General features: G+C 34.5%; 1 protein-coding gene and 1 long non-coding RNA gene across 2 annotated transcripts in view; one reads left to right on the forward strand and one right to left on the reverse strand.

Moving 5' to 3' along the window:
- Window positions 1-1,861, reverse strand: part of LOC149803190 (carboxypeptidase E-like) — a 46,110-nt gene extending 44,249 nt beyond the window's left edge. Inside the window, exons 1-2 of the mRNA XM_089952806.1 lie at window positions 1,339-1,861; window positions 219-427 (exon numbers count right to left, since the gene is read on the reverse strand). Coding sequence (XP_089808932.1) covers window positions 219-427; window positions 1,339-1,642 — 513 coding nt within the window. The 5' untranslated portion in view covers window positions 1,643-1,861. The remainder of the gene's footprint in view (window positions 1-218; window positions 428-1,338) is intronic.
- LOC149803185 (uncharacterized) overlaps window positions 1-14,787 on the forward strand; it is a 495,629-nt gene that overhangs the window by 243,937 nt on the left and 236,905 nt on the right. The window lies entirely within an intron of this gene.

Genomic DNA, 14,787 nt, shown 5'->3' on the forward strand with positions numbered 1-14,787 from the left:
GAGGGTGAATAAACTGAGAATTATATGAAATAAATATATGACTGCAGCTTTTAGATATTTTAGCAAATCGTAATGTAGGCTTTAAGGGTAATGTAGATTGTCTGAGGCAGCGGGGAGTAACGACCCTGCATTTCTTACCATCTACCTGACGCATTCCTTTGTAGTTAAAAATGCTTTGCTAAGATTTTAAAAATATACACAAAAATGTGTAAATGTACCTCATTTCTTGGTCCCTTGTTTGCTTCCTCCCATCCATCAGGGTTCATACTGGGCATGAGGTGAATCCTGGTGTTTTCAAGGAGCCACATGATAGTTTCATTGCCACTCTTGTAGCCATCACATAGGTACCACATCAGCCTTAACAGCATCTCACGACCATCAACCTCATTCCCATGCATGTTTCCAATATACTTGAACTCAGGAATACCTAACCAGAGAGGGCAAAAATACTGTAATCTTTACAATTTATTGTTAATTTTTCTAAAGGTAATGGAAAATGAAATCTTTTGCAATTTTCCAACTGGTATTATATCTGTTTCAACTTGCATGCTATCTGACAGTGTTAAATTTATCCACACTGGGGTCACCAAATTAAAGTTACATTTTGAAAATTCAAATTAGTTATACTGAGTATAACAGTACATTACATGTATGTTCTAAAGTATCATTTTCCTGAAAAAATAAACAACATACCCTCATGATAACTGCTATGACTAACTGCATAACATGCAAAATATAATATTAAAAATAATATTTCTGACAGTCTCATTAATTTTAAATAATAAAGTGAATCCTAATTAGCTTACAATGTTACATGTGATTTAAAATTACAATTGTTGAAAAACGAACTGCAGCATGATTGGTTTGAGTGTTTGATTTGTAACCCAATGGTCATGAGTTCATTACCCCCCAGGTCAGCATGAATAGGGTGCCTGTTAGTCCTACAATGTAAAATGTCATTCCAATATATCTGTGGTTTTGAAAAATAAAAAAACAAATACATCAGGGTAGGCATCTGTTGGAAAGGCACTCTTGTTTCTATAGCCAATATCGTGCTGTTAAAACCAACCAGCAAGAACCACTGTATTTCTTATTTTACTGTATTAGTCTTTCTGCAGTGGAATGGTCATTAATATCAATGCATCAACAGGCAGTACAAGTTAGCCCAATATACTTTTGCTAAAGATTTATTTGCTTCCTATCATTTAAATTCAATGGGTTTTCCGTCAAATATTCAGCTAAGTTTACATGCCTGTAATAAGCAAGTCATAAGTGACAGCAGTAATTTTATTGTCATCAAAATATTAGTTATCGAAATCAGGGAGGTGACAGGTATACCTGGAGTGTGCTTTCCAGCATATTTGCTGAGCTCGATAACTGTCAATTTTCGGCCTTGGACGGTCAAACCTGGTGGATCGTTCTCGTGGAATCCTTTCCTTCCATCTGGAAGAGTTGCCAGTTTTCCTTCCTTCAGATCGTACAACCGAGTTATATCCTTGCATTTCTCGTCCTGATTTACCAGTCGCATCTCTTCTTGAAGTTCTTCATAATTGTGGTGCTTGGCGATATCAAATCCACTACAGAATAGTGATAAAACTGCAAAGGTTGGCAAAAGTGCCGACCAAAAGAAGAATCTGTTCATACTAATTTTGCCTGTGTGTTACGTTGCCGCCGTGGTGGATCAAATGATAGCAAGTAAACTCAGTTAACGATGGTAATGTATGTCGTATAAAAGGACAAGTGCGATTGACGTCATCAAATGTGTGGGAGAAGTTAGGCCTAGTAATCGATACAGACTTCTTTTTAATGATATTGTAAACTGACCGTGAGTTGGCAGTTCCCAACGTTACACTTCAGTAACACAAATCACAGCCTCCTCGGCCATCTCGTGAATGAAAAAAGTACAAGTACAGTGTAGGTAAAACACATTTTGATAAGTGTTTAGTTGTCTCCATTCGTAACATGTCAAATATATTGCCCTGTCTATCGGAAAACTGCTTGGCACTTGCACGAGTACCATCGTAGTCTATCTCTAAATATTGTTCTACGACAAGTTGTGATTTAAAATATTTCCCTCGCTTACATTTTTTTTAACAAATTAAAAATGTGAGGGGATAAACTGATTTTGAGTCGAACACAATTCTACACTTAATCTTTTTACATTGAGTCGGACATACGGATAGGTGAACAACCTATTGTGTTCTCAGTTTTGGTTCCTGCAAATGTTATTGTTATTAAATACTGCAGTAGGCATTTCTAAAAATATCCGACTTTTGATTACTTGGCCAATTATTCTGTCTTTCTCGGAACTGAATTTGCTCCTTGCTCATTTCTAAATATGAAGACTTTATAATTATAGAGCTTTAAATGTCCAATTTGAATTTTTACAAATTCAAGTAGAATCTGCTCAAGTACAATCTCTCCTTTATAAGACACACTTGCGCGAAGGTTATACCAGGAAAGACTAATTATTCATTTTAACGGGATGAGACAATTCCACACGATGTAGTCGATTTGAAGAATAATTTTTAAACACTTTTATCTTAGCCCCACCCCCATTTTTGTTCTTAAATTATTATCGGCCTGAACTCTGTGTGCATCGATAGTGCCAATTGTTTAAGCGTGGTTTAAAAAAAAATAATTCAGTATTCCTTAATTCATACGTATAAAATCAGTGATCAGTTTAGTGATAGAGCACGTATAGTTTTACTATTAATGTACAAAAAATTTCAAATAATTGTCACAAATATTAACATTTTTAAAACATTTTTTTTCGGTATCAAATAATCTTTTTAATTCAAGTCTAAATAATGACTTATTTTCTTAAGTGGTAATGAAGTTTAAATTCATTCTAAATATACTTGTTTAATGAAAAATATTGTTTATGTTTTTCGAAAAAGTTCGCCCTTTACTGTAAGAATTGCATAACAAAACTGTAACAAGATCGGTAGCCATGCCAACCCATTTACATCTCTTCATTTCCATTATGCATATACACGGGGATATTTTGATACAAAATGACAAATTTAGTTCTCAAACTAAATGCTAATTTATCGGTTTATCTCTCTCTCTCTCTCAATCTCTGGATATGTAAGTGTGTATGTGCATATATATATATATATATATATATATATATATATATATATATATATATATATATATATATATATATATATATACATATGCATGCATGTGCACATTTGTGTACGTATGTGTATATGTATATATTTATATATGTACGGTATCTTTTATATAGATTTACGCATTAATTAGTAGATGAATGTACATGTTAGTTTCCCCTGGATCAAGTGCGTGTGACAAATAACCAGTTTTATTTAACATTACCACGTGTGGGTTCTATGGATTTGTTTTCCAAAACCCATTTTCTTTTCACGGCCAAATTATCTCAGTCCATTCAGCTGGATCACGAAGCTCATTGGGAATAAGCTTTGGTAGAAATCAATCATTACTCAAACCACAAATATCACCGGGGGGCCCCCGAGTGGCCGAGTGGTCTAAAGCGCTCACCGTTCCGGATCACTGCCATCTCACCTCTGTCTGCGTGGGTTCGAGTCCAAGGCTCGGCTAGCGTGGGTACGTGGGAAAGCCTGCCAGTAGCTTCTCGTGGGTCGGTGGTTCTTCCCTGGGTTTTCCAGGGTTCTTCCTCCACCAGTTATACTGGCCGCCATGTATAGCCTATCTTGTGCTGAAACATGGCGTTAAACCCTAGAACAACAACAAATATCACCGAGGGTCAAAACACTTTCATCGTAGAAATCCTCTGCAGTAGTATAATAATGGGGCTTTGAGATTTCTCACCAAATCGAAACCCCTATATGATTCCTCATGATTTTTGCCTATTGGGGGCCATCCATAAATGACGTCACGCGATTTTGGCCGATTTTTTACCGCCCCCCCTCCTCGTCACACATTTTTTAAACAAATTCCTTCCCCTCGTCACACATCGTCACAAATGTGTGACCCCCTTGCCCCCCCCCCCCAGGTGCGTGATGTCATTTACGGACGGTCCCTTGGGGAATTTTTGCACACGCGTAATCCACTATTGCAGCTTGCGTGGACGCTTCGCTTTTTTAGCCTCCGTCATGGTTTTCGAGTTGGGGATCTACAGTGACATAAGATCGACAGAAGCTTACGACCATTTACTCGATTTCTTCAAATCAGTTACCTGCCTTGGGTAACTACCACCCCGGTTCCGTATCTTTGCGCGGAGTCGTTGTTGGTTTTCCATTTTTCGACCAGCATCGTTTTGAACTCCGCCATTGTACTCGTTTATTTTGATGACCGCCAAAACCATCTTAGTAAATATGCTGAGACTGCTTTGTGTGGCGGCGAGATTTTCCAAATAAACATGTATTCGCGAATGTAATTGTCATTATTTTTCCGGTGCCACCGGCCACATAAGTTGTTATAGATATGACTCAGACAATAATTCCCAATGGCGTGCATATGATAGTTGCCGTATGCCAACACCATAAAAACCAACGGTCTACGCACGAATTCACACAACACACACGCACGTGTGTATTTGTCAGTAGACCACATTACTAGCTGATTTAATTTCGCAGTTGTTCGTCGTTTTTCTATTAATAATGTGATCGCAAGGTATAAACACCGACTTTGTTCAGTTGCAAAACGTACACGCACTTACAAATAAGTATTTTTTATTATTATTTACTAGAACAACTTCTATGCAATCATACAATATATCTTCCAGGTGAATATTTTTGTTGCCAGTGATGGTCTGCAAGCTTGAAGTTAGAACTATATAAGTTGCGTCTCTGCTTGGTGTCGTCAACGATTTTAATGGTTTTTCTCCGAGAACTTACACGAACATGGGCGTCTTTGTTAAATACCAATCTTGATCTGTCTTTAATTGATCGAGGTAATACTGGTTTGAGATAATTGTCGGAAATTTTTTAGCGCTGGTTATGTGGGTATGTCGGTGAATTTCACTTCGTCGTTGTAGAAACAATCCCCAGATGTTTTCACAACTAATGTGGACAGCGATTGGGCGTTTTCGCGTACATGTACGAGGATTATAGGCTGGCCTTGAGTTGATACAGATATTTTAGGGTAATTCCAACTATTATTTTCTGACTCTCGTCGAAGTTATATGAATCGTATACGACCGTATATGATTCAATATAACGTCACTCTGACCCAGATATCCATCAACAAGTGGCACAAAATCATCATTTGATAATACACACCTTTCCCAGATCAATCATCGCCCGAAATAAATTCTGCAAGCGACATGTCCGCCACGTATACAGGGTCATCGATCTTCAAATACAAATACCTAAGGCAGTTAATAACTCGTTATTCCGAACATTTGTGCCATATATATATATATATATATATATATATATATATATATATATATATATATATATATATATATATATATTCTTCCAAATTTGTTGATCCTGACCGAGTCTGCAACCGTAAAAGATTTTATTGACACGTCATTGGAATCTGACCTAAATAAAGAATCCCGAGATTTTAATATTTTAGCTTTAGCACCAGGATCTTCAAACGATTGTTTTTGTTAAACTAATCGAATACTTAGAGACCCGAATGTATTAGCAAACGTGTACATCATAAAGAAATTATATCTGGATCTACCAGCAATAAGTCTAAAATTACACCCTGGATGAAACCGATCAGTACTTATATGCGATACACCAAATAATGAAGAAGTTGCTTCTCCTCCTACTCTTTTCATGTAACAATCTGAGATTGTCAGTCCCAATCTTAATATCATTTATTGCTAGTTTTACATTCACGTATTGTTACGTTGCAGCACCAGTATCACCGCTGAGCTCTTGTATTTGTCGGATTCGATTTCTCTTGATGATAAGATCTCCGCTCGTTTCATGGCCAAATTTTAGAAACCTTTAGTTGTTTATTTACATCGACTTATCTTTGATGAAGGCCACCGCCACGCCAGTCTGATTTCCTCGTTCTCGGTGATTTCAACCAGGTTTTTCACGATGGTATCATGCAGCTTTGAAACAACGTCGTCGATGTCCACTTTGAACTTGTGCAGTTTTCCGGTTCGATCGTGAAAGATGACAAGCTCGTTTGGGTCGACGCCAACAACAAGCTGGTTGGTCAACTGTATCAAATCAGCGCTGCTTGCAAACCTGGTCAGAGCCACATCTGCGATGCGTAGGCTTGCTGCGCTGGAGCGTCCGTGAATGTCTACATGCATTTCAGCAACAGAGAGGGTGAACAGACCACTTGCTTTAAAGTCCATTTATGAACATAAAACTTCATACGAAAAATAAAGGAAAAATATAAGGTCAACAACACAAAACCGAAAACTAAAATCGAGTTTCTCTAATTGGGTTAGTTTTGTTGTTGTTATTGTTACTCTATCTTTGTCGTTTGTTTTTTTCAAAATTTTGTTTACCCGTCGGGACACTCATTTGTGGTCGCACCCTTTCTGCTGCTGTATTGTGTGAGTAATTAAATCATTGTTATATCAGTCACGGAATTTTACACTAGTCGATTAGCTAGAGAAAGATTAGAAGCAACCAGAAGATATCTTCCTGTTCGTGATGCTCTCAAACAAAAACTGTAAGAACGCCAAGAAGCACAATTTGAATATGCAGATGGTACAGAACAAGTATTTAAACCTGTTACACAGGTTACAGAAAGAGCTGCAGAAGATACTGGATGTCTTTTTCCACGTTAAAACAAACTGCCGAGCAAACTGAAAAGATAGCAAGAAGAACTAAACAGACGAAAAGATTTTTAAGAGATCTTCCAATAGCTGCTGCTCAATCCCCTGTTAGAGAGGAAGAAATACTTGAAGGTATTGGTGAAATAAAATAGATCTTACACCGAAACCTAAAGTAAGAAAATAAAATATTGCATCGATTAATAAATTTAGAAATGATTTTATTGAAATACTTACTAATAAAGAAAAAAGTTAAAAGAGGAAGAATTATCTAGTACTGCAGCGTTAAGTTTTCTTAGAAAGTCTGAACTTTTAAAACCTGAAAATGTTAGCGTAAATGTTGATAATTTTCTTAAATGGATATATCGTATATATTACAACAAAAAACAGGCTATAAATGATGATCTAAAATATGGAGAATATATTGAAAAAATAAAGAATTTTTACGCGGATTTATGTGAACAACAGTCTGAACCTGAGCCACAAATTCCTCAACCCGAACCACAAAAAAACAAAATTCATGAGCCACAAATTTCTCAACCTGAGCCACAAAAATCAAAATTCCTGGGCCACAAATTTTTCAACCTGAGCCACACATTTTTAAAACACAAAAAATTCAAAAACAACCTTAACTGCAATCTTTTAAACCACAATCTTTTAAACTACAATCTCCTAAATCACAATTTTTACTAATTGATATTAAGAATAAATTTACAACTAATGGTTTAGTCAATATCACAAAATCAGAATACATAGACGCAGTAGATACTGCCGCATAGGGATACAATCAAACAAAACAATATGCAAAACCTAAATATTTGGATCTTGGAAAAAAGATAATTGGGTTAAAGATGTATATTCCATGCATACTAATAAACTTGCTGAAGATGACACAAAATTTTAATCAATTTTAAAAAGATGTAAGACAAAGAAAGTCTTGCACAACTCATGGTACTACTGGAAGTGGTTTTGTTACTCAAGGAACTTGTCCTGACACTGTTCTTGCCGATGTTGACCGACTAGAAATTCTGATCGGATGAAAACGTGCAGAAAATAATTATCCAGAAATTATTAATGAAATATCTGATATTTGCCGAAGATTATTTACAGGCAGTGTTATGGATCGTAACATCTATGACTCTCTCATTAATCAAATTGTCGATGATTATTAGAGATTGAAATTTACTCAATTACTTAATTACTGTATTTAAAAAAAAATGATTATACACAATGCTGAACGTGAATCTTTAATAGTTAGGGTAGTAAATTCTCGATTACCAAAGTATTAGGCGATTTATGGAAATGGACTTGGTGATGTTGTTATGGGTTTATTTAGAAGGATGGCTCCAAAAGCAGTACCGATTGGAAAACAATTGGTGATGAAAACTGTTGAAGCTGTTCGAGATATAGCATTAGGTTCTGTTGGTAATCTTGCTGGTAAAGCACTTTCATCAGTCAAAGAAAGAGTAGCTATATTAGTACGAAAACCTCAAAAACCACAACCAGTAAAATTAGCCAGCACTGAAGTTATACCTGCAGATGTTAGTAAAATAATAAATCAAGCTGCCAATCAAAAACTAGCAGTGTTGTCTATTCCTGAAATTGTAAAAGAAAAATTGACTAATGAAAATATGCCGGTAAATACAAGTTTTATTTCAGGAAGTGGACTTCGTGTTAAACGAAGAGAGTTATAATAAAATGTTCAAGCGTATATCTGATCCAACATTTGATATGGACGCACGAATCTGTACGTGATTATCAGTAGTATTCTTATGAAGCGTGTATACCAAATCAACATATATAATTATTCAAACAGCCTGTCGTTGATATTCATTATAAAGCTCGTGTAAACCCAGAGCTGGTGTTAATTACAGAGCAATCGCAGTTATACTCAGCGATAAAGCAATATTACTTGAAGGTGTTGGTGGACAAATGCGAGTTATTGACGCACCGATAGAAAACATGTAAATTGCTTTACAATTCTAATTAACCTATTATAAAAATTTCATATCATTATGTTAGTGTTAGTCTGACTCTTGGTTAGATAAAAAAAACATTCAATCATCAGCAAATGAAAATGGTGGATTATACATTTCACTAAAAAATAACAACTCAAGGCAGTCAAAATAAATCATCATTAACTGAACACCAACACAGACACTTCAATAGCGCCAAACATTCAAATTCCGGTGTTAGACTTAATCTTTCAGCTGGATCAGTTAAAGACTTGATTTAAAGCAGTGGAATATCTCCACTTCTTGAAGCTATACCAGGTTTAATAGCCGCTGCAGTCCCACCTGTTGCAACAGCGGTTGCATTTGGTGCTGCTGTAACTGCTGGTGGATTAGCAGCAAAGAAAATAATAAAAGGAAATGGATTTTTTTTTAAAAAAGACGCGGCCGAGGCCTATGATTTCCAGGAACCCCTCATAACAATAATAATCCTATGGTGAAAGTCGGCATACTTCACCGGGAATTGTTAATATAACTTCAACTATTACAGTTAATCTTGTATATGACGTAACTGATGGCAGGTATCAAATAGATCCTGGAAACTCCAATCAGGATCAGCAAGGATATATTCTGTATTCATATACGCCTCAAGTAACTCCTGAATATTTGATTGTATAAGAACCCATTAATCCGGTTTATCTTCTTTGTCATAATAATTTTTATCAAGAATACTTTTCAAACTCACTGACCAGAACGGACATTTACTCGATCTTAGAAATGAAATTCTTAATATTAATTTATATAAAAGATAATAGATCTTCACGTTCGCGGTTGATTTTCAATCAGGGATTATAAAATTATTTTTTTTTTTACTGATTCTCGGTAAATACGGTATAAAAAAGGAAAATCAGTCAGATTTTGTAATTTGATGGGTAATAGTTCCTAAAAACTATGAAAATCTGTCAGATTTTGTAATTTGATGGGGAAACAGATACTAAAAAATATTAAAATCAGTAAGAGTTTGTAATTTGATGGGGTAATAGGTACTCGAAACTGTAAAAATCTCATCAAAATAGAAAGAAGAAAAATTATATAAAAGAATTAAACAAAATTGACAAAGTCAAGGATAAATATTAACTTTCACTAGCCATGACAGGGACCCCAGTTGCCATAACCTTCATTGTCAGTACTTTCATTTTCACAATCCCCCTTAGTGACGTTATTACTTCAGTCACTGACAGTACTTAAACTTTCACAATGACTTTCTTTTCACGATTTGACAATCTTTTTCAACTGTCTCACGCGTTTGTTAATAATCTTTTTTTCCTTTCGTATTCGTCAGCTAATTCTGATCTGTTTTTTTTCAATCGCGCGTGAGAGATACAAATTTTTTAATACTTCTGTATTTTAACCATAGCCAAAGATTGGAACATAGACTGTTAGATGGGCTTAATAAATCTGTACTCTGCTGACAGTGTATATCTATCTTCGAATTTTAGTGTTTGTATTGATTCAAAATCAGCATATTATATACAATCTTAGTTCTAAGGACGGCACAACATATATCAAGCTATTTACCGGATTGTATTAAGCTATTTAGAGCACTACATACAAGCTTAGTTCTAATGACAACACAACATTAACATAATTAACTTAATTCTAAGATGGCACAATACATTCAATATAACACCCACCACGTGGTGACATGATGGGGGGGGGGTATATTTCTTTCTGTTAAAGTTCGAGCTTGGAATAGACCCCACTTTTTTAAATGAAAAATTGTGAAATATTGCCACCGTCGACAGTTGTCAGTCACAGGATATAAACAGATATATGTTTCAGAAATTATTATAAGTTACATGTGCTGGATTCCTAATAATGAAACAAGGCGTGGATTTATTTTCCATTTTTCAGAACACATCGTATTAAAATAATCACATGTATATATTATTGCTTTTGACTAAGTCAGGTTTAAAATACATGTATTTCTGTACAACAGATATATAAAAATATCTACTGCATTGCAAAGCGGGTGATTGACTTTGTCAAGGGAGACGAAATTAAGATGTAAATATCCTTTCACTACTATTACAAACTTATATTACTTCAATGATACTAATTGTCATATAGATGGTTAAATTATTGTATATTTGTATATAATTAGTTACGATGATAAAAATGCGGTCAGTTACGTCGTAACATGCGAGATGACTACTTAATAACTCTGCTGGAGAGAGAGAGCTTAGCTTGACAAAGTTATCTCCCTTCAAGAATAATGAAATATTTTATGTTTATATTTCTTGGGAAAAGCAGATCTGGTGATATTATCTGCAACATATGTTACCGAACGCATTGAAATATCAAAGTATTTCTCAGCTGCGTTCATTGATTGAAATATTATTTATTCGCCAGTTTCTGTATTTACACACTTAATAATTCTTGCAATTTTTAAAATTTTACCGGTTTGTCCATATCTGCTGTTCTGACTTTATGTAACGGCTATTAAATTATCTAAAGAGTTATCAAGTTTTTGGACACTAATATGATTGATCACAGGACCGTCTTCGATTACCCCTCGAAAACATTCGTTGACAAACCTATGACTGAAATAATGTTTATTCCCCTTAGTATTTATCATGGGATAACCAGTATATGTGACATTACCAACTGTTTTATTTAGTCGACAGTTAATGATTACACCATCAGGAAATATCTCGTAACCCTTGATGATAGGATGTTTTCCAAATTCTTTTTGCTCCATTTATATAATAATACTATTTGTTTAAATGATTATTTGTCTAAATGGTTATTTTGAAAATCTGGTGAGATAATATTCAGCGCTTTTTATAACTGTCATAAATGTTTTTTTAAATTGTAATATATTTTCAGTTCTCTATTTTTTTACCACCACATTACTCACACAACTGCGTTTTACTTCTAACCCCAACACCATATTTCAAATACGGTTTAGGTCATAAACTCTCTCTTCGTACACTTTGTAAGTTAAGCCCACATTATTCGTGTACGCAACTTTTGTTACAGGAAGTTGCAGAACCTATCCTAAGCCCTTTGCAGTATTGTTTGTTTGAATTATATATATATATATATATATATATATATATATATATATATATATATATATATATATATATATATATCTGTGTATATATATATATATATATATATATATATATATATATATATATATATATATATATATATATATATATATATATATATATATATCTGTGTGTGTGTGTGTGTGTCTTAATTATGATATGGATGAATTTAAGATATTATCAGCGATTAATATTAAACATTCTGATTATAGATTCGATCTTGATAGAAGGACCTCTGACCCACGAAGACGACCTCTGGTTGATCCGACGGAAGCTCTGATTTAAATTATTCGTAATGTTGAGAAAGAAATTCGCGACAATTTTGCATCTTCAATGTGATCAACATTCAAAATCATACGTAACATGGATGTTATCGACGCTACAATGAGCGACCAACGAGCGGCGACGATTATTATTTCCACAAAAATATTTTTTCTTTAGTAAAGCTTATTATGGAAGTCGACAATACTTGGATTATTAGTGACAAACGTGACCCCATCCTTCATAATGAAAAAATCGCCGTATTAAGTAAAAATTCCAAACCAGGAATGTTGACTGGTATTGAAAAACCGTATTATGAAAGAGCATATCATGTAACCACAATTATTTATGCAATGTATCCGCTGTATGATAAACCCAGTGTTCATGATCTAAAACTGATGAAATTGTCAAAGCTAACTTGTGTAGCCGAACGAGTAAAGGAACATTTTACAATTTCTACTCGTCGAATGGTTTAACGGATAAGAGACTTAACAAAATAAATGATTGGGCAGAAATAGTTAAAGATACAGAAGCGTATATCAAAGACGTCGCTGAGCTGTGAAAGAAATTAAATTTCCAATAATGGCAAAAGCGATAACCGAAGAGATTTTGAGCGAATCGAAGTATAAATCGAAAGGAGCTTCGACTGGAATTATTGATCATAACGCGCGTGTGTGCACTAATATAAAACAATATTTCCACGAAAGCGAATTGTTTAATTTTATCAAGGAGATATATTTGATTTTAGTAACGAAATAAGTAAGAACCATCCTGTATGAGTATGGTTATTTCATAGTTCCGATGTTGGAAACTATGATCAGTTTGTACGACCTAATGGACATATTTATCGTACAGAATCTCTCCACGAAGAAAATGTTGCTAAGTAATTGTTTTACGATTCCATCAGTCGCGGATCATTTTTCTAGAGAGAAAATTTCGTGGAAGCTTAGGAGGTTTGACTTTCTCAATTATATAATATCGAGTTGTGTCGAATACGGACATGGTATACAAGATACGATTATAAGGATATGTTCTCGCTTGATATGGTTGCATGATAACCCAGAAGTTTTCTTTTTATGGGAAAATGGTCTAAATATTTTGAGCGATATGGACATCCAACACACGAGATGACCAACGGATCGATAAATGGACCATTACTAGATTTTGACCTGACTGGATTCGCTTGTATCGAGTCATTTAAGTTTGTCGAAGATCTTCATCCGATTTGTTGTCTGGTTTGGAAAACATTTTTCAGAAGAAAAAAATGTGGGCACCAACAGTATTATTACGATATATATGCTCGATGTAAAAATACTGATATTGTTGGTTGTAAGTGAAGCATTTATATCATATACTTGGCAGAAATAAGTTTGGTTACCACAACAAAAGAGATATTCTGATGATGAAAATCATGATATGAATGATTTTGAGAATAAAATCGCAAAAGATCTTGGCAGAAAAATAATCGATAAATTTACCCAAGGAGGATCATATAATCATAAACGACAAGATTAATCATAGATGATGCTGAACTCGATTTTATAATTACCGATACAACAAATAGAAACACATTTATAAATCAATGTTAATTTATCAGACGTAACTAAATTAGGTACAACTGTGAGTTATATTGATGGCGAGTCACCGCAGTTTACTCATTTAAGATCTTCAATGTTCTCGTATGTTTCTATTATCGATGATGAATAAAGTTTCTGAGTTTGCTGACGGAGTCGTTACTGATTAATTTTATATAAATAAAAAATATAGGATTGCTAGAACACACATGGGCACTTATGCATCATGGGGTGAATGGAGAATAAAACATGAAAATATATTTAATTATTCTTAATCAGCCGACGTTCAACTTAAGGATATTTATTACCAAAAAGTCAAATATTAAAATTGTCATCGACGCAATCAGTATAGAATCATGTGACCAGAAGTAAGACTGTTTATCTCAATGGACCAGGCCGTTGTGATAAAACAACTCGTGTGATTTAATTATTTCGGAATTTTGATATGGTAGTATTAACACCTACACACAGACTCGCAAGAGAAATGAAAGAAAGAAATATTAAATCATGCACTTCTCAAAAAGTCTTTCGATGGAAGGGAGATAAATGAACTCATGAACGGATGGGCGCTAAATATATTCCAAGGATTACTATTTGGGATGAAATACGCACCGTTTCATTAGAAACGCTAAAAATATTTCTTGATTGGTTATTGACAAAAAATACTGCTGTAATAATGTGTGGCGATCATGGTCAGCCACTGCCTTTTGTTGGACTGTCTACATAAATAGTGAAAAAACTTGTGGATTATTATGAAGAAATAACTGATTATCATAGAGCACTTGATCCAGAATTAAGATAGTTTAAGAAATTAATCAGACTACAACCAAATAAAGTTCGGTGTGAAATAATGCGCGAGATAATTTCAGAAACTCCTATAAATAATTTTTGGAATTTATGGAGACCAGCTGATTTGATAGTTGCAAGTAGAAAGATAGTTCGTGATACACTTCAACAACAATTATTTTTGTTACATAAAGAAAAAAATTCAAATCTACCCGTGCCATTTTGTTAGCGACCAGCAGATACGCGAAGACATAATATCGACGTTGACTTACCAACGCATTAACCATGGACGAAACTCCGTGGACGCAAGGATACGCAATGACAATTCCTTCATCACAAGGATTAACCATCTCTGATACAAATGTTTGGATCGTTGATGATCGTATTGA

Source organism: Sinohyriopsis cumingii, chromosome 3 (assembly GCF_028554795.1).
Source record: "Sinohyriopsis cumingii isolate HCF-2022 chromosome 3, ASM2855479v2, whole genome shotgun sequence".
Taxonomy (NCBI): Eukaryota; Metazoa; Mollusca; class Bivalvia; order Unionida; family Unionidae; genus Sinohyriopsis; species Sinohyriopsis cumingii.